Below are 22,159 nucleotides of genomic sequence, written 5' to 3'. Positions count from 1 at the left end.
CATCAACATACATTGTACGTACAAATAATCCTCAATACATTTGAAAATAAATAAATGTTTTGCATTTTTGTAGTGGGTAGATCATTTTGACTCGGTCATTTTAAAAGTAGCTCGCATGCTGAAAAAGTGTGCGCACCCCTGCTTTAGACGCTTTGCACTCTGCAAAATAGCATCTCTGTTGCAGGTCTCTGATCGGTCTTGCCCGACCAAGACCGATCATCGCCAGGTTTTCCCACTCGGTGCGCCCTTTCCACCTCCACGGTGTGCTGCAACTGGAGCTTCACAATCAGTAATTTTCAGACTTTTTTCTCTGTATCGGCCCAGGTCTCTCCCGGCGTTTCCGTCACTGCCTTAAAGACCAGGTTATTTCTACAGCTCTGCCCCTCAGTAGATTAATATAATTAATTATTCACTATAACATATAGTTAAAGGCAAATTGGCTAATTGAGAAGTGTGAATCAAACTGGTAGCCCTTTGCATTCATCAGGCCCCAGTTTTGGTTTCAAAAAGGTTGGTGACCGTGGTCTAAAACAGAAATGCAAATAAAAACAATACATGGGTATTCTTGTCACTCACTTTGTAACCCTTAATGCTCAGTACATTTTCGGCATTTAATGATTCTGGGAAATCCCATAAAATCCATTCATCTTTATTGAAAAATGAATGAATTAAGTGTTTTTGAACGCAAGTCGTCATTCCTCATAATAAAACAGTTAATCTCCTGTTAAAGGAACCATCCATCCATCTTCTGTGTCGCGTATCTTCACCAGGGTCGTGGGGGTGTGCTGGATATTCCAGCTGACTTGAGGCGAAAATTAAATAAAGCAGCGTTAGGTAAATAAATTTTCTGACACGTGTGCCATCTCTTAATTTAATTTAAATTTTGGTGCTGTTAATACATACAAATATTCATACAGTAATCCTGCCCTATAATTTGTCTTCCTTTCAATAACAATACGGTAAAAAAGAGCATATTTCAGACATAGTGAGACATGGTGATTCATTATGATTAATTTATTTGAAAACCGTGATTGATCTGATGGGGCTGCACTGGGCTATCCCAGCTGTCCTCGGGTGAAAGGCACGGTACACCCTGGACTGGTTGCCATATAGACAAACAACCATTCACACTCATATTCATACCTATGGACAATTTGGAGTCGCCAATTAACCTAGCATGTTTTTGGAATGTGGGAGGAAACCGGAGTCCCCGGCGAAAACCCACGCAAGAGAACATGCAAACTCCACACAGTGATGGCCGAGGGTGGGCTTGAACTCGGGTCTCCTAGCTGTGAGGTCTGCGCGCTAACCACTCGTACGCCGTGCAGCCCAGAAAATAAGATGAAAAAAATAAATTAACAAATCAAGAATAAAGAAAATCAAAAATGATTCAGTAATAAATAAATACAATAATGATAAAACAGCAAATAAGAAAAATTTAAGCAACCACATATAGTTGATGGGTAGAATTTTTTTTTTGTTCAGATTAAAATTAACAGTATTTTTTTTTTATTAACATTTATTTAAGCTTTACATGAAACTTGTTGTTGTTGGACCAGACAGCGCATTGACAGCGCCTTATTTATTGATTTTGACACAACAAACACCTCTACACTCACCAGGGACAGGTGGACAGGCACTTAGCAGCTGAAATAAAGCACCTGTAGTTGGTTTGCTGGCGCAAACCCGAGCTAGCAGGTCCTCAAACTGAGCCTGAAGTACTGCTGGAAGCCGAGTTGACCAGGTGGAGCTCCGGTAAGAGGCGTTGGAACCAGTCGAGCTCTGTGCGCCTCCAGAGGGTATCATATACCCAGAAATGACAGTGAAGCTTCAGACTTTCAGAGTAGTACATTGTATTACACAGTGACGGTGGTGATCTCAGTCATGTATGATGAGAGAAAAAGCAAAACAGGCGGGCCAAAATTGCATCAATGTCTGGTGTGCACACAGCTTTACGCTGTCATTTCTGGGTACATGATACCAAACAGCATCCAAATCAAACTCGCACGGGCTGCACTAACATTAAAATTTTATATAAAGGCGGGGTTCTCAAACTAGCGTCACAAGTTTGAGGCGACCCCTGTGCTACAGAATGAAGGAGTCAAGGACTTTTTCACAAGTAACTATTTTTCTTTGACTTTACCTAAGTGTTTAGATGTGTTATCACTTATGTATTACACTTAGACAGAAGTCATGGACCATGTAATAAATATCTCTACTGTATCATGTCTTCCCAGTTTGTCATACCATAGACCATATGGGTAGATTACTGACTATGATGATATCCCTTCGTGAAAGCCCCACATTCGTCATAACCTTCAGGCTCCTCCGAGGGAACTGGAGAAGCTGTGATTAAGTGAGAGGTGTGTTATGGGGGAGTGGAAGCATGCCCTCAGGAAGAGAGCCTAGATTCAATCACAGGCACGATCTGATAGCACTGGGGTAAATTGGATGAGTTTAGAGACATTGGCTGCCTGTGATTGAAAAGATGACTCCTTTGTCACTGTGTCAGTGAATTCCAGACTGTCACCTGAAAGACCAATCAAATCAATATCACAGTGAGAAAGAGCTTTCTATTATGTATCTTAGCCACAGCAGTCTACACAACATCTTCTCAGTATCACATACGTATATGTACATTGCATAATTGCCGGAATGTGGGTTGGTAGGTGCCCTTGTTGCTTAAGACCCGACTATAAATTTGCTTCATACCCATGACAGAAATTTCAACATTGGACACCATATTGATACAAAATTAATGGTAAATAATGAATATGATATAAAGCAATGGGTTTATAACAGTTACTTACAAATAACATGAATCAAAGAAGTTATTGGAAAAATGACATGACATAGTCTACAGCAGGGGTGCTCATTAAGTCGATCGCGAGCTACCGGTCGATCGCGGAGGTGGTACTGGTCGATCGCTGGTCGATCGCGGCGTGACATTAAAAAAATATCATCCCAGCATCAATGCCGTCACTTGATTGATATACAGGGCAGCCATTCAGATGACAACTGAATGTTGCCCTTCGGGTGACCAATCAAATCAAACAACGTCTCTAAGTGCAGCAGAACTTACGATGTCAGCCTATCATCCATCGCCGTTACTTGATTGACATACAGGACAACCAGTCAGATGACAACTGAATTTTGACCTTTAGGTCACCGCTCATGCGTAAACAACGATGCAAAGTGCTAAGCTAGTCGGCGAATTGCGAGATTTTAAGCCCTCGCTAAAGTTTATGGTCACTAAAATGAGTGAAGGAGCTGGACCAAGTAAAAAGGCAAAAACTGGACCAAGTAAAAAGGCAAAAAACATATCACTTCCATACGGATATGGAATATTATACGGATATTATGATACGGATATTATCCATGACTGATAAACATTTGGAAGTGTGCTTGAGGCTGGCTATCAGCAGCTACTGTCCGGACTATGCATCCCTGGCTGGTTCAATTCAGTGCAAGTCATCAAAGTAAACTCAGGTAATTACAAAAAATTTTAATAGTTATATATTTTAATAGTTATATATAATATATAAAAGAACTATTATATATAATAGTTCATAATTATGTGTGTTTTGCAATATTGGCTCATTTGGTTATGTAAGGTACATCAACATACATTGTACGTACAAATAATCCTCAATACATTTGAAAATAAATAGATGTTTTGCATTTTTGTAGTGGGTAGATCATTTTGACTCGGTCATTTTAAAAGTAGCTCGCATGCTGAAAAAGTGTGAGCACCCCTGGTCTACAGCATTTTACTTTTTTTGCCGTTCCTGAGTGTAAGACACAAAACATGTCACAAAGAGGAAAAAATAACATATATAAGTCGCACTGAACAAAATCTTAAATTACAAGTATTTATGATGGAGTTATCGTCAGAGGTAGCTGTTTTTAGCAGTGTCATGACGCTTCTACTCAAGGAAGACACTTTTAATACGTGACATGACACCTGGACATTATTAAATTAAAGAACACTGCAGGTCGCACATTTATCAAGCCACAAACATATCATATAATCATAGTTGCATATTACTTACAGACAAACTCTCCAAGGCAGAGGTGTAATAGAAAGTATTCTGTTGCAAAAAAAAACAAATGGTATGAACTGTATCATTCAATGTGTGTGTGTCACAAAGTCAATGAATTATTGCAGCTACTATATATGTATATGTGTGTATATGTATATATGTATGTATATGTGTATAGATATATGTATATATGTGTATATATGTATATACATATATGTGTGTGTATATATATGTATATGTGTATATATATATATGTATATGTGTGTATATATGTATATGTGTATATGTGTGTATATATATGTATATATGAGTATATATGTATATGTATATGTATATATGTGTGTATATATATATATATATGCATGTATGTATATATGTATGTGTATATGTATGTATGTATGTATATATGTATATGTGTGTGTGTGTATATATATATGTATGTGTATATATGTGTGTGTGTGTGTATATACATATGTGTGTGTATATGTGTGTGTATATACATATGTGTGTATATGTGTGTGTGTATGTATATATATATATATATATATATATATATATAGTGTGTGTGTGTGTGTGTGTGTATTAGGGTGCATCAAAAAACACAATTATTTAATTTTGATATGGCTGGGTACTAAAAGTGTTCCAATATATGTAGAAACAACACATACAAAATATTTTTCCAATACATGATTATTTAGGGGTGCCACCATACATCTGTTTTTGTGGAATAAAGTGAACAGTGCTCACTGGTCGCCATGGAGAACTCTCAGGTGATCTTTATGTTTTTGTTGGTATTTATAGTACTCCTATTACATATTACCACCAAATTTGTGGTTTTGTCTTTGTAATCTGATTGATTTGTAGTCATATTTATAGGTATTTAGTGCTCATTGCCTCTACTGTAGCTAACATTAGCTAGCTACAGTTTGCTAATGACAGTTAGCTAATAGCTGAGCAAGCCTAACATCAACAACCGTAATATAGAGTATACAGTGTTACTGACGCTTCATATTTATTGAGAGTAGTGCTGTAGTCCTACATAATCTGATATACACTTGTCCATTTCTTATTTTAGTCTTCATTCCACCTGATATCCTCAGCCGACCAGGTGTTATGTTAATGGCTGCAAAGTTGAAGATGTCACCAATGCAACAGGCTGTCTCCACTCGTGGCCTGGTCGCAGAGTCAGGCGGCGATTATACACATCTCTCTGCCTCCTCTCTGGTGCTGCGTTCAAAATAAGTCCGGTCAATGTCTGTGCGATGAATGTGTTGAATGACTGCCAAGCGTGGCGTCAAACTCACATCCAACTTTGTCGCAATGGCCAGGAAGGAGCAGCACCTGCAGAATGTGCTGCAGGCAGTTGAACATGACCACAGCCAAAGCTTTGTTGCTGCAAACCCAAGCTGATCCCTGAATTAGGAGGGTTACTCCTGGGTGGCAGGTGGGATGACAAATCTGGGGTTAGATGCACTGGTGAGGTTCAGTTCAGATTTAATCTCTCCTTTGTGATTTTCCTCATTGGAGAGGACTCTGGCACAATAGACTGAGCAATTAAATTTGAAGTTTAGTTAATGTTCTTATCCCTATGAGTTTGCCAGTAGAGAGAGTTTGTTATTTAAATGTGTTACTATTGACTATTGCCTCTTGTGTTTACAATAAAATACAAATAAAATAAAAAACAAAGTGTTTAAACTTTATATGTATGTCAAATATCCATCACTGCTACATAAAATTCAGGGTAAGGCCATGTGAACATGTCCCATTTATCGCCATTCATTTTGTCAATAGGACAAATGAATGGGGAATCTTGAAAGTTGAATTCTGAGAAATACCCAATCTGCCCAAAGAGAAAACAAATATATTTACTTTGATAACCCTATAGAAAATGATGCTGTATAGAAGTTCATTGTACTCAACATTTCCAGGTCAACTTTTTGGCAATTAGACTAGAAATTGCACATTTTTCGAAATTTAAAAAAAGTTTATGTGTGAGGTGGCACCCCTAAATCTCAATGGATTTCCTCAAAACTTTGCAAAAGAGTGTATAAATTGTGATGGAAAAATACGGTAAAATACTCAATTGGCACCCCAATAAAACCTGACCCAGACCTTGTTTTGAGATCTTTTTGGGGGGAATGACTAGTACGGTGATACAGTCCATGACAAGAATTCACGATCTATAAACGATGTCGAATGGTCATGCTTGGTCAGTGGGATGCTTAATGATTTTTACCCCATGTCTGTCCTTCCCCACAGTTTCCGAGTGCATGTGAGGAGTCTGCATCGCCATTTGTCTTTATCTGCTCCAGTCCTCAGGAGCTCCTGGTAAAATTCCCAATGAAGGGGAAGCACAAAATCTGTAAGTCCTCCTTTGAATATTAGACAAAATGCGTGCATTGGAATAGCCTCAGACACCATTAAATCATAATTTTGTTCATCGTCTATGCTCACTTACACAAACACATTAAATGAGCATGCAAAATGTTGTTGAATATTCACCAGAGGTCTTCATAACTGTTTTGCAACTGGTATACACAAAGCATTATCTTGCAATCTCCAAGACAGATCTGTAAATATGATTTTGTGTCAGGTTTCCTGGGGACAAGCTGTGTGTGAAATGTTGCTGTGTCGAGTGATTTATAATAGTACCCACACATGCTAGTATCTCTCCAAATTCAGTACACTCTCACATTTCTTAAAGGGTTTTTCCACTTTTCTGACCTATGAATGTAGTTGGAATGTTGTATTATTGTGTTAAATGATGCCAAAGTTTCAGATAATGAGGTTTTCGCATTTGGAAGTGAGCCCTGAAAGAAATTTTGGATGGCTCAAAGTGCTCGGTTTCAAGAGGTGTGGTAAAACTGACCCTTTGTGATGTCACAGAGGGACAAACTTCCTTCCTGTGACCAATCACAGCGGATTGGGCATGCCCGGAGGTGGGTCATGGGTGGAATAAATTAAAACAGTCCATTTTGGCAGTAACCACAAATCAAAGGTAATACAGCTGCAATAGGTGCAAATATTGCAAAATCTAAAAAGCTGTCTGTGCGAATTTTTGTGCATAGCTGCTCTATAAGAGACCACAACTCAATACGAAGGGTCGAAAAATGAGAATAATAGGTCCCCTTTCCACCACCTCTGTGATGTAGTGTAAGAGGATTTTCATTCCAACACTTGGAATACAAACACTTGGATATTTTCACTTTGTGGTGCCAGCTATTTAGACAGTAATGGCTGTGTGCCAAGTTATTTTCAGAGGGCAGTAAATCAATACTGCTTTCCAAGTTGTGCACTGACTTGTCTAAGTTTTAACCAAGTTTAATATCTACTGTATTGTCCCTTGAGAAGCTGTAACAAAATGCTTGCTGAAATCCACTTCTACTTGGCTCCCGCTGCTGCAGTTTTTTGCAGTTAATGTTTTGAAAACCTTACAGCGATTGTTTATGTGGTTTGGCCTCTTTTATAGATTGATGAATAGTCAGCATTTAAAGGGGACATATTATGCAAATTGTCCTTTATAGTGAGTTGTGGACTCCTATGGAGTTACATAAATGGCGATTTATCTTTTTAAAATGTCCGCTTTTATCAGACAACCATATGTGTTGGATCCCAAATCCGATCTGGATGTAGAGACTGGACAGTCCGCAGTTTCTCAAGAAAAGAGGTTTCTTCAAGACGTCTCTCAATGGTAATTAGTTATAGTTTTTAGCCTTAGGTTTTCTACAGCATCAGTAAGGTGTAATGTTTGTTGCGGGATGACCAGTGTTTAAAAAAACTTGGGTACAACCACTGATTGCAACCTCGCTCCCTGTATGCACACTCTATAATGCTACACAGACTTTTGCTCAATGACCTCCACCCAAATAAACACGTTTTAACAGCATTGCTAGCATTGTAAACACAGAAGCACAGCTGGATGGAGGGCAGAGAGTGTATCCGGCCAACAGCCAAGCACATAAGGAAGCCCGCTCATCTGTGACATCACAAAAGGCCTTGGCAAAGGTTAAACATTTTTGCATTTGCTTTTTCATATTTTCAAATGAATTGGCCATAACGAGAATCACTAAGCACTCAAACCCATCCACTGCGAGAATGTGGCGACTTGAAGAGGACCTTATGTTTTTAATTTGAAACACAATATGCAATCATTTTTTGTATTCAAACAAAGGTTGGGTGATATTTTTCATACACAGGTATTGATTCTTCCAATGACACGAAAGTGACTTATAGTCAAGTTAATTTTGTTTTTTATATAGTGCATTCTAGATCGACATGTCTTTATTGCATGTCTGAATGTACTGTAGCGGCAGCTAACCTTCCTTTGTCGCTTCCTCTTGCAGGGCATAAAGTTTCTGACTCGTGCTTGCCGTAGCTCCGCTTCTCATAGTCCAATATAACACACAAAAAGCCGAGGCGAAAATACCAAAAAAATAGCTGATTTATTTCACCTTCAGTCCTGTTGATGCACAACAAGAATAACAAAAATGCAAAAACAATAAGGATCAAGTTTTTCCACGTCAATACAAACGCTATAATACACAGTAACACGATGTCACGGTATCACGGTCGGAAAAGTTGTTGTTCCGTGCCTTGCTTGACCTTCCAAAAAACCCCTAAACTTTTAGGACAGCTACTTTACGTTTATGACCTAAATCTAAAGCAGGACTGCTAATGGAGCCCAGATTAATCATTATTTACAAAATACCTTATTTAACAGCAAAATATCAATAAACTATTCAGTAATGCAAACTAGTATTGTGGAATAAATTATTTACAAAAAAACACACTTTATAAACACATGACCTTTGTCTGTATTTTTCTGTGGCTCGAACATACCGGCCCCTAATTGTCTTTGGTAGCTACAAAACAATTACCCATTTACAATTCTTAGAGCCATGAACAAACATTTATCAAAAACTTTCAATAATGTCCATTGTTGGGTAGATCATATCACACCAGGAAGTTCTTCTGCAAAAACTCAAACTCCATTGCAGGTATGGTGTTGTGAAAGTCAAAAAAGGAGGTTGGTTTACCACTGTCTTGAATGACATGTAAAAACAAAAACTACATGTCACCTTCCACCAACAAACAAAGCTTTGGTCACTGAGCACAGGAACTCACTGGAGCCGGTCTTCACGCGAGCCTGGCGAACCTGTCCTAATCACCTCAATTACACAACCCACTATCCAGGAATTTCAGGGAACTGAGTCGTTTACAATGAAGACAACATCTTCTTCATTATTATTCCTCTTTGAGCATGACCACTTTTGCCTTTTCTTCAGGTCTGGCAAATACTCTTTGGTCCAGCGTCGCCAAAACAAGTCTGCCAAATATTGGACTTAGCGCCATCCATGTCTTGAGTATGTGTCGGTCCTGTCAAATAATCCAGGACTGATGATGTCTTGGACTTCATCAGCAATAGATCATTGGGGGTTAAGGCCTCAAGGTCATTTGGATCAGTAGAGACTCTTGAGATGGCCTCAACTTCACACAGGAGTGTATGTAATCCTTCTTCATCTTTTGTTTGTTGCTTTAAGATGGAACTGAGAACCTTTCTTATCGTCCGTATCTGCCTTTCCCATACTCCTCCAAAATGTGAAGAAGCAGGTGGGTTGAAGATCCAGTTTTTTCCTAACATGGTACTTTGATTTTTTTTGTTATCCAAAGCCTGGATTGCTTCTGGGAGCTCTCTTTCAGCACTCACAAAGTTTGTTCCATTATCAGAACGCATCAACTTGACTTGTCCTCTTCTTGCCACAAGCCTTCAGAGCGCATGAATACAAGAGTCTGTATCCTAAGAATTTGCCACATCAATGTGCAGAGCTCTCACTGTTAGGCAAGTGAAAATCACACCGTACCTTTTTTTGTGATTCTACCTCTTTTGATTTCAAATGGACCAAAGTAGTCCACACCAACGCTTGAGAACGGTGGCTCATCAGGTGCAAGTCTTTCACTGGGAAGATCTGCCATAATTTGACTTTCTGGTTTTCTTTGCTGACGTCTGCATGTTACACATCATGACAGAACCTTGTGAACAGCTGCATGGGATCGCAATATCCAGTACTTCTGCCGTACCTTTGACAAGGTATTTTGGCCCACTCCTCATGAGCAAACTGCTCATGCCTCAGTTTAGACGGGTGTCTTCTCCAGATGGCATGTTTCAGCTCCTTCCACAGACGTTCAATGGGATTCAGATCTGGGATCATAGAGGACCACTTCAGAATAGTCCAACGCTTTTCTCTTAGCCATTCTTGGGTGCTTTTGGCTGTGTTTCGGATCGCTGTCCTGTTGAAAGACCCATGACCTGCGACTGAGATCAAGCTTTCTGACACTAGGCAGCACATTTCTCCCCAGAATGCCTTGATAGTCTTGAGATTTCATTGTACCTTGCACGACTTCAAGACACCCTGTGCCAGATGCAGAAAAGCAGCCCCAAAACTTAACCGAGCCTCCACCATGTTTCACAGTAGGGACAGTAGGGCTCAGTAGGGTTCTTTTCTTCGTATGTTTGATTTTTCAGTATATGAACATACAGTTGATGTGCCTTACCAAAAAGCTCCAGTTTTGACTCATCTATCATAGAACATTCTCCCAGAAGCTCTGTGGCTTGTCAACATGCATTTTTGCAAATTCCAGTCTCAGTTTTTTATGATTAGCTTTCAACAACGGTGTCCTCTCCCATGAAGTCCACTTTGACTCAAACAACAACCAATGGTGCGATCTGACACTGATATACCTTTGGCCTTGGAGTTCACCTTTAATTGGAGATTGTTCTGGGCTCTTTGGATACAATTCGAACTATCCGTCTCTATTTGTCATCAATTTTCCTGTTGCGGCCACGTCCAGGGAGGCTACTGTCCCGTGGACCTTAGACTTCTGAATAATATATGCCACTGTTGTCACAGGAACTTCAAGCTGCTTGGAGATGGTCTTAGAGCCTTTACCTTTCAGATGTGTGTCTATAATTGTCTTTCGAATGTCCTGGGACAATTCTTGCCTTCGCTTTCTGTTGTCCATGTTCAGTGTGGTACACACCACGTCATCAAACAGCACAGTGACTATTTGTCACCCTTTAAATAGGCAGACTGACACCGGAGATAATCATGTGACTCTGGTCAAATTGTTTTCAATCTTTTGAAGAGGTTCCATCATTTTACTTGATAAAAAATCCTAAAGTAAGAGTTCTATACCTACAAATAAACTGGATCTTTAAGCTGAAAATTCTCATTTTCAGAATGAAATACTTCATACCAATAAAAATTAAAATATGATTAAAATAAGAAAAAATGAAATTTCATATTAGTGCAACATGAATATGCAGTATGCTGAAACTCACTGATCTTGAAATAAGCCCAAATTCATCTTCAAAGTAGGCCAAAAGTCTACTGTTTCCAGGAATATACAGGTACATTTTACGTCATGCTATTAAAATCACAACCATAAGTGCTCATTTGATAAGATAGTAAATGGTCTTTTCACTTGTAAAGTCACCTCCAAGGCACTCATAGCGCTTTGACACTGTTAGCACATTTACCTACTGATGACCCAGCATTAGGGCCAACTGGAGCTCCACTAACTTGGCCAAAGATACTGTACTTCTATGTGATCACAGGAGGACCAAACCTCCAACTTCCAGGTTGGGAGTCGACCACTCTACCGCCTGAACCACACCACCCCATCATCAGTATTTATTTTCTTGAATCGGATTTCTGAAATAATGATCAGAAATATAACCATCAAAATGGTGATTAAATAATAACAAGGATAAACATAACAACAGGTCCTCCTTCCTTGCATTTTGCAAACATCGACTGCTTGTATTGTTTCTTGAATTCGGTCATTCTAGTGCATTGTCTAAGTTCCTTACTCAATCCATTCCATAGTTTGATTCCACATGCTGAAATGCTATGGCTTTTTAACATTGTTCTCGCACATAAGTGTTCCAAAAGATCATATTTGTCCCCTCTTGTAGAAAAGTATGCAAACGTGGAAACTCCTCAATTTTTCCCGATCTCCTGACTGTGTGGCCAACATGCCAGCCGCAGTCACTTTGCGGTTGATCATCGTCTCAATCGCCATTGATTCGTGGGAAAGCACCCGTGAGTCTGCCTGCAATTGCCAGTATGTTCCAGCTACAAAAAGACAAGATATTACAAAAACGATAACAAATGCAGAGCCCTGCAACTACTGTATGTTCATATCCCTAATGAATGTAGAATACCAAAAGCCTTCTGTACTGCTATCCTGTGGTAATACCCACAGGGTTGCATCAGGGGCTTCTTGCTTGAGTTTGCTGCCCTTTCAGTTAAATGAGCACTTATACTTCCGCAAATGGTACGGTATGCTAATGACCATAGTTGATAGAGATTACCTTTACAGCCATTACAGTCTGTAAAAACAGCTTCAGAGAGACCAAGAGATGCAGAGTGGCTGTTTCTTCCTCAGGGACATGCATGGTTAATACTGCTCCCAACCCCCTTGCAAACACAAGTCTCAAAAAGCACCTCCTCTAGCCACTTGTTAATTCACAATTTGCTCACTTTCAAGCACGGAAAGGGAATGTAAATTAGGTGTGAAAAACGACAAACTGAGAGTCCAAGCAGTGTTTTTTTTTACTTCTCTCTGGCTGCTGTCCTCTAGCTATACACATCCACTTCTCTTGGTTTTACATTCTAAACTCCATTTGCTCCTCATTTGTGTGCATAATAAAGATGTGTTATGCTCCTCGAAAGTAATTACTGACAGCTGCCAACTTGAAAAATATTTACAATGAAATAAAACTGGAAATAATCCACAAAGGTAGAGATATTGCAGTAACATAGCCATGTTTAACCCTAAGGATAAGTGGTATACAAAATGGATAGATGGATGGATGGACAGCAGTGTACTGAAACACAAATGCAATACCTGGGGATTTCTTCCCCAGGTTTCACTGGGGTTACATTACCACCAGAGGATGAAGAAAATCCTTTGAGATCCAATTGAGATGCCCCTAGAAATGTTTATCTTTGACACACAACTTGTGTTCTTACAGGATTTGTAGGGAGTTTGAAGCTTCTACAATGTACTATAGAGATATAGAGATTAGCAGCAAGCAGTCGTACCAGTGAATATTGTACAAGGTGCCTGAATGAGCATTTCTGTTCAAGAGTTTGTTGCATGGAGAAAAGCTGTGCTCTTATTTTGGCCTTCTTCTCGAGCAATGTCCATGCAATGCAGCAATCAATGGGAAATGATCAGCCATCAATGGGCCAACCTTTTATGTTTCACACGAGCGCCACTGCTGTCGTCCCATCTCTAACCATTTCTTTCTCCTTCACAAGTCCCCCTGTTTGTCCTCAGCAGCTTCAGAATCATTAACAATATTCATCCTTACATGTGTACTGACCTTGCTTGTGATTGTCCTTAAATAGTCCAGACTTTTCACAGCCTTGTAGCTCAGCCATACGGCCACATAGAAACGTGACTACACATATGTCATGATGTGGGGACACTGTGTGACTGCTTTAACACTTTTGGGACTTGAAGCTATCTTGCTAGGTGCTATCATGGTAGCCGTTAGCATGTTAGCATTTAAGCTAATTTACTCATGTTTAAAGTCAAATACACACATGGTATGATGTGGGACACTATGGGACTGCCGCAAACTTTTGGGACCTGAGGCTGTCTTGCTAGATGCTACCATGCTAACTCTTAGCATGTTATCATTGTGGCTAATTTACTCATTTATAAAGCCAAATACACACATGACATGATGTCGGGACACTATGGGACCACCTGAACACTTTTGGGACATGGTACCTACTTGCTAGATGCTACCAAGCTTGCTCTCAGCATGTTAGCATTTTAGCTAATTTGCCGCTCTCTAAAGGCAAATACACATTTGGCATGACGTGGGGACGCTATGGGACTGACTCTTCACTTTTGAGACTCTGTGCTTTCTTTTTAGCCACTACAATACTAACTGTTAGCATGTTGGCATTTCAGCATGTCAGCTTTGTTGCTCAGTTCCTCGTCTAATGTACGCACGGCATTGCTCGGCGGCGTGGCACGGCAGACACCGGGCCCGAGGTTCACAGCACAGGTGGCAAGCCCATCCAAATTTCCGTGGGAATTTTCTGGTGTATTTTAATGTTGTTTCATGTTGGTTATAAAACACAATGCTATGAATACCATAATTTTTCTTTTTGTACTCTGTGTACATTTTAGCATAGCTCTCAAGTTTTGCATTTTGGTGCATTTTGCCAATTTCAGTTTTTAATACATTTATCCCTCACCACATCGCACTTCAAATTTTGTGGCCTATTATTGGTCAAACAATATGCAGGTAGTACATCAACAATCTCACAATTTATTCCTATATTCTGTGGGGGAATGAAAATTCCCCCCCCCCCCCCCCCGGAGGATTTAGATAGCGGCATAAGAAAGGAATAAAGAAGATAATGACGCCTTGCTCGTTTTACTCCTTGTATCAGAGAAACCAAATTCTCAGAAAGCATGTTTTCAAATATATACAGTTAAAAGCTACATATTACATATAATACATATAATATTACATACAATATTATAGTATATACATATATATATACATATAATTCATCGGTCAACAGGGGCTATATCTCTAAATATTATCACTTATAGCACTGAAACAACCATAGATAAACTAAAAGCCTGGAATGCAGAACTGCAGGAGGATATTGGAGGGGAAGGACCAGGAAGCCTGTTTAAAGGCACAAAAATAAGCTATCAATACAAGGTTTAGACTACTACAATATAAATGGCTGATGATAATCAGTATAATAATATACTGCATATTATACGGTCATGTGCAACCATATTCCAGCAAATATTCCAGATACATGTGAGAATGGCACCCTACTGCACTTTATCAATCAAACATGTTCTGGAAGGATGACTTGAAATGTTCGGCGAGAATGTTGACAATGAATGCACCCCTGAGTGCTAGATTGTGCATACTTGGAATATACCCAAAGGACTTATATGTTAAATAAAAGAACATATACTGGACTTTGGACTTTTGCAGGCTAGAAGAGCTATTGCACTTTGTTGGATCAATATGGATACTCTGACGTTGGGACTGGGGCAGAAAAGAACTGCAGGATTTATAGGATTAACATATAATTTCTAGGGTAATTTCTAGGGTAAAGGGAAAGATTTCTTTTGGGAACCATATACACACATCACATTAAAAATTAAAATTTAAGAATGTTAAGTGCGCCTTATCGTCGTGAAAATACGGTACATCATATTAATTGGGCTTCATGCCCCCTTCCACCAACAAGGTTAAACACACGTTGACAAAATTGTTGGTATGCCTCAGTTAAAGAAAGAAAATCCCACAATTCTGACTGAAATCACTTAAAACTTACAAAAGTAACAATAAATAATCTGTGAAAAATTGTTTGCCCCTTACTGATTTATTTTGTCACACTTAAATGTTTCAGATCATTAAACAAATTAGTCAATGACAACACAACTGAACACAAAATGCACAAAAAGTTTTTAAATTCAGGATCAAATTTGGTAAATCGATGCAGCCCTAAATCAAAATGTACGCCCACCCCTGTTCTAAATTATGCATATTATAGCAAAATGTTTGTATTATTCATTGTGTTTTATTATTTAATTGGGACAAAAAGGTCAGATTGTGTTTGGTCAAAAACCCCAAATCTAAGCAAGACTGCTTTCTTTGCCATTCCAGATGATTCTGTCAATTAGGTATTGGAGTCATTGCTGAGACGTATGAATTGAGTCCTCCGGGCTCGTGGAAATCACACACAATATTAATTATTCTTACCAAGGCGCCACAACTTTATGGTCTGATGTTTTTCTGGCATTTTTGCAATGTCCGTAGAAAATTCTACTGTACGCGACAAAACATTTGTCCAAGCACAATCTGACCTTTCTACCTTAATTAAAGGATAAAACTCAATGAATGCTACAAGACTTTAAACATAATAAACATAATCTTTTGCGGCTTTTGCCGTTCTTACAAGCTATTTCTGAATCCAAATGAGCAACTAAAAGTGAAGTTGTCATTTATTGTTCCGACAGTTTGGATAAGTGACAAGACTTTGGTCAGGCACGATACTCTGTGATAACTGGACCTTATTTGTTGTAGCAGTCCAACCGTACATCCTTCCATGAGCAAGCAGTGCCAATAGCACTAAAGGAAAACACCTTTTTTCTCAAGGGAATGGTGGGGGGGGGCGGGGGACTTAAGAACAAGCAGACCCTTGGTGGGATACCATCTGTTTTATGGGCACCACATTCTATTTTTTACTGAATGAATGAAGAAGCATTTAGAAAGAAATATCAAGAAATATTGTAATCCCACATAATTGGAAATGTTAATTGGTAATTATCACCAAGGCAGACTTTTTAGATTTTATCAGACTTTGTAACGTCTTGAACATCTCAAGGTGTATGCAGTAGTTTGGGTTAATGCGTATTTAAATCACGCTCAGGAGGGTGGTTTTTCCAGCCATGAGATAGCAAATGGTTCTTTGTATTTCTGGTGTATGTTACCAGTGAATGGATACAAATATTACCAGATTAAAAGACATGCCGCCAACAAAGACCATATTCTAATCTCTTACAGCTATGGATTAAAGAGTCTCATTGGCCTTTTCGCTCTCTCTTTTTCTTCTCAGCTCATCTCATTCCCGTCTACTCAAGGCCGCCTCTAGTCAGCAGGCCTTGAGCTCTCAGAAAGGTCACTCTGTCCCTTTGATGGTGTTTTGATTCATCTCTTCCTCTCCCCTCCCACACTTCCCTTTCACCCCCATTCTCTCACAGGGAAGCTGGAGAGTCACTACCACCAGGGTGCCAAGAAGGGGCTGGTCGCTTCCACCGCTGACTGACGTCTCAAGAAACATACCAGTGGGCCTAAATTGGATAATTCAGTGGTACCTTGGTTTTCATTATTAAGCTTCCAACAGTCAGACGAAAACTGAAATGTATGTTTTACCTTTATTGAAGGGGATGACGAGAGAGAAGGGGTATCCACACAAACAACTTGTCAACATGTTTTTTTGATTAGCACCTTTACACTTTTTGCAACATTAGCTTTTTCATTTCTTCTTTCTTCAGGCACACGGACACCATCTTTGTATTTCCTTCTTGAATTTAAAAGCATTTCTCACCTTCTTGATCACATTGGTGGCACCATAGGGAGTTATTTAGCAGCAATGCATTGGGTGCTTTGTTTAGAAGACACAGAACACTGAACAGGCTAGTTTTCTACATGCAATATATGAGAATTTAGGGGACATTTGGGTGAACATTGTCATCAAAAAACAAATTATATGAAACTGGAACATTTAAAAACGGGTTTTGACTGTAATATGATTTTAAAGCAGAAAAGCTAATCTATTATGTTGATCCAGCTCCTTAAAGAAATTACCCCTCCTCATATCACATATAGCCTGTCATTACCCTACGAACTACTAAGGCCACATTTCGACCAACAGTGGTAGTGGAGTAAAAACAGTCTACTCATTTATTTCACTGAGACAATTACTTGAGCACAGCAGGGGTTATTATATGGAGGGCTTTGGCAAGAAGGGCATGGTCATCTGAATGGCTTTTCTTTCTTTGCCACAGTGCAGCAATGTTACAGCAAAACTGTTTCTTGCTACGAAGGCTTGCATTGTATGAGACATCTTCAGATCATTTGGTTCTCTGATAGTTAAATCCTTGCTACTGAAGGGAATCTTCCTTTACGATTCCTATGTGGGTGTCGAATTGAGGATATGGGAAGACTAAATAACCAAACCAGTATTTATTCCTGATGCAAACAAGATCTAATACAGACGTCCGGGCTTAATTGCATTCCCTGTATGCCAACAGTAAGTCGGGTCTAAGTTCAGCGCAGCTGCAAAAAGCACCCTTTCTTTCCCTGCCCTGCTTTTTATACATTTCAAGATTGTGCAAGACGTGGACCAATCAGCACGCATTCACGGGCCTCAAAAAAGAAAGTGATGGTCACATTTTCTGAGCGTTGCAAATACCAAAGCAATGACAGGTTATTATGCTTTTAAATGGCAAATGGCAAACAGTTTGAGCAGGTGCGTGAAACATTCTTGGCTCCTATTGCCAAGATGACATTGCAGTTTGTTCATTCTAGGCATAGACAACATTATCACATCACATGTAGATGGGTCTGGTGACTTATAGATTGCACTTTTGCAATTCCTTTCTACTGTTAATTGTTATTATGCATTTACTCACTCGTGTTAGAATGTGTACACTCTGTTTGAGTGATAAATGTTCAATCTACAGTTGGTGTCTTGTAGAGGTGAGCGATACAATCCTGTACCAAGTAAATACAGGGCCATTATCGCCTGCATTTACTTGAACCTTTTTCAAGAGTATTGGATGATAGAGGCAAACAAGCCAAAATATTTGTATCATCGCATATCTTTACACTTTTTGCATAGAATTTAACAATGTTTAATGCAACAATTCCATGGTTACAGCGTTCCAAGTTTTGTGGTTACATACTGAAGGATTTTCTGTGTGTTTGTCTCATGTGTGTTTGTCTCCTATTTTTTGTGTCTCACTCATATAACTATGCACTACATTTAATCAAGTAGAACCAAGCAGCCTTGGGCAAATCACAGGACACATAATCGCTTTCAGGCACATACAGTTCCGAAACTCCCACACATCCACAATTTTGACTAACAACAGTTAACAGGAAAACATGACGTCGGCAGCCGCGGCCTGTCGATAACGGCTGGCTCCACCACTCCACCCCGCCCGCCCTGCGTTGGTGAGAAGACGTCAGCCGAGGAGAGGAGGGGATCCACCTGTGATGCGCCAGAGATCTACCGACATTTCTTTGCATAATAAAAGCCGGGCAGGGACAGTTAGCTGTACTCATTTGTTCTGACCTGTAAAGTAAAGCCTACGTCTCTGCAGGTGTTAGGGGAAAGACTTATGAGCCCGGAGCTTCGTGTAATCTGACTGGTCTGAGAGTAAACCATATAACTGACAAGTTCGTTGTCATCTCTTGCCTCCAACACGACACCCACAGGAATCCCTGACCTAAGAACAGAAGGTCAAATTCCAACAATTTTGTGCCCAACGTGGTTGGAGGGGGAGTTGTGTTGTGTGGTTTGGTCTTACTTTAGGCTCCAGTTCGATGCTCTGGGCTTCCACTACAGGCGCGCCTCTACAAATAAAAAGGTAAGCAGAAACCTGTTTATTCAAATTCTGCTATTGGTCAATAACAAATTTGGTGGAAACCTGGTAGCATTGTGTCTGTAATTATTGTCTCGCGGGAATATTACGCTAGCAGGTGTGTTGACATATTGTGTGTTTTGTGACATTATTGTGAAGTTTTGAGAAAACCGGTGTGTGTTCCAGTATACTGCGTGGTCCGGGACCACTAAGGGTCGGCATACCCAATTGGGTGGAGGGCCGTACATGTAATGCTCCATTCGGGTCCAGTGAAGGGCAGTACACCAGCAGGCGGTGAGGGGAATACTTATCGTGGATGCTTAAAGAGACTTAAAGACTTTCATTATTGCTCAACATCCTTGCAACTATCAGTTTTGTATTTGTTTTTTGTTTTAATTGTTGTAGGAATAGAATGGAAGGTGAGTTTGACCGAAAATGTGAGGAGTGGGAAATGTGTGGGGGTCCCCCTAGGTTGTCAGAAAGTGAGTTGTTTGGTCTTGTGGAAGGTCAGGTTATGAGTGGCTTGGTAAGTCAGGATAAGAATAAAGATAGACAGATGGTACGTAAGATATGGGAAGTGTGTGATGGACAGAGTTGGGATAATATTGTGAAGGTTCAGAGTAAGTTCAGACGGGAGGAGGAAAAGATTATGAAAGAATAGACAGGTGGAGGAGAAAATTGAGCAGGCGTCATTCTGGCAGAAGTCAGAAATTAAGAAGACGCTGAAAAAATTGGAACATTCCAGGCGAATGATTCATTCGATGGGGATAGCAAGCTTGGCTTTGGCCGCCCCGTACATGACGCGGGAAAAACATCGGCACCCCCGCCCGATCCAAACCCTCCCAGTGGAGTCTATCCTACTCCCTAAGATTCCAGGGAGAAGTCGACATTGATGGGGAGGAGTTAAATAGAAACGTTCCGACCCTACAACAAGCAAAGCGCCATCCCCCAACAGACATGGGCGACCCCGCGCCACAAGTTGGTGACCCGTCAGTGGAGACTGGCGGTGCGACTTCCTGCACGGGCGCTGCGCAAAACATGTCCCTTATAGATTCGGCCAGACACAGTAAAAGCGTATCTAAGATTTTAAAACGAGTTGACATGTCTACTGTGTTGCCAGAAGGCAGTACCAGGCGCCGATACACTGCTGAGATGGATTAAGGCAGGCGCCAGCCGGCAACACCTACGGCGGAACGGGATACCCAATCGGAAGATGACATATCCCTAACGCCGACTTCACCAGCCCCTGTGAGACGAGACAACACAGGGGCTCGATCTAAAACAGTTATGCCTTTAAAAGTTGACGTGGCGGGCCAGCAAACAGAATACACACCTTTTACCATAACAGACATTGACGGCATGTGTCGTAAGTTGCCTCCACTAGCCCGTGGAGCAGACCCATGGATCAATGAGGTATTCCGCCTTACAGCTGGCCTCAGTTTGGCCTGGGGAGACGTCCGCTGTCTGTGACCACACTGTTTCGAGCAGCAGTGCTCGCTGGAATGCCCTCGTCAGTGGCTAATAAATTAAAAGATGTTCCTAATCTGTCAGTCGAAACAGAAAAATCATACAAAGCGATCTTGTTACCACATGAGCAGGCACCATGAGGAGGAGGACGAAAAAGATAAAACACAAAAGGATTTAGCAGCACAACTATTGAAATTACAATTGGCTAAAGAACGAGAATTCACCTCCGATAAAAAGAAAGAGAAAAACATAATGTGGCAGGGGCGTGGTGGCATGTCTAACCGAGGTGGGAGAAGGGGTGGACCGTCTCAGGGCTACACTGGCTGTTTCGTGTGCGGAGCTCCTGACCACTGGGCACGTGATTGCCTCACCTGCACTGGACAGTGGCCACCATCAGGACCACCGCAGTCGCTCTCACAACAGCAGCAGCAGCAACCATGGGCTCATCAGCCACAAGGCATGCAGTCACAAGGAGGCTCACGTGGGCGGGGCGGCCCATTCCACCGACCTCAGCAACAGCAAGCGGCTTCTCTACCACCCCCTGCTGGTCAATACTACTAAGACCAGGACGGCGGTGCCAACTGGTCTGAACTTGCTTGGACGTGACATATTGACTGCTTCTCATGCTACTATTTTGTGCACAGATTCTGGTTTAACCCTGACGTTGCCAGATGGCACGACAGTGGACTGCAACAACCAAAGTGCAGGAGGACAATACCTGCTCAAAGAACTGCCGGCAACCACAACAGCCGACATTTATTGGCCTTCTGACTCAGACTTCGTCACCGAGCAGTCTGGTGTCAGTCTATGAGACGTAGAAACCATGGATCCTGTCCAAGGCCATGTATATGCCTCCCACCACCCCGTTACAACGGTTGTTGGCAGCTAAAGACTGGACGCCACTCCCTGAGGTACCGCAGGTACAACACTCTCCCTCGGAGTCGGCGTATCGTGTGGTGTGCCAATGCACAGACGTGTCCGTTGTTCAACATCGCTTGATTGACAGGTACGAGCTAAAAACACTGACAGATCACGAACTCTCCGGACCCATGTTGGACACCATCCCGGAGGGGGTGTGGTCCAACGGTCCATTTGACGTAGGCTTTTGTGAGTTGAAAGTATTTTGCTTTCACCTATCATGGCCAACGGTTCCAGTACAGGCACATACAAAAAGCTACAATGCCCCAAGGTTTCAAGAACAGCCCTGGTTTGTTCAATCATCATATGCGCCAGGTGTTGTCAGTTTTGCAGCTTCCCGATGGATGGACGATCTCCTCCTCGCCACTGACTCTGCTGATTGTTGTTTGCAGGCCATGGAAGCCGTGCTGCTGTGCCTGTACGAATTGGGTTTCAAAGTCTCACACAAAAAGCTACAATGCTGCAGGAAAACTGTCACCTTTCTGGGTCGTGTTCTCTCAGCTGCTCGCTACGCTATGTCG

The 22,159-nt window shown here is 40.9% G+C and overlaps 1 protein-coding gene across 7 annotated transcripts in view; it reads left to right on the top strand.

Annotated features, from left to right (window-relative positions):
• trip4 (thyroid hormone receptor interactor 4) overlaps positions 1 to 19,048 on the top strand; it is a 53,852-nt gene extending 34,804 nt beyond the window's left edge. Inside the window, exons 12-14 of one of the 7 annotated variants that reach the window (XM_058089748.1) lie at positions 6,303 to 6,405; positions 16,866 to 16,975; positions 18,665 to 19,046. In XM_058089748.1, the coding sequence (XP_057945731.1) occupies positions 6,303 to 6,405; positions 16,866 to 16,930 (168 nt within the window). In that variant the 3' untranslated portion in view covers positions 16,931 to 16,975; positions 18,665 to 19,046. Of the gene's footprint in view, positions 1 to 6,302; positions 6,406 to 16,865 lie in introns of all 7 variants that reach the window. The other 6 variants (XM_058089747.1, XM_058089746.1, XM_058089744.1 and 3 more) reach the window with 6 other exon arrangements.
• Positions 19,049 to 22,159: the final 3,111 nt, after the last annotated feature.

The sequence above is a fragment of the Doryrhamphus excisus genome, chromosome 12, assembly GCF_030265055.1.
Source record: "Doryrhamphus excisus isolate RoL2022-K1 chromosome 12, RoL_Dexc_1.0, whole genome shotgun sequence".
Taxonomy (NCBI): Eukaryota; Metazoa; Chordata; class Actinopteri; order Syngnathiformes; family Syngnathidae; genus Doryrhamphus; species Doryrhamphus excisus.
The sequence above is the reverse complement of the archived record's forward strand: the minus strand, read 5'-3'. Positions and strand labels throughout refer to the sequence as shown.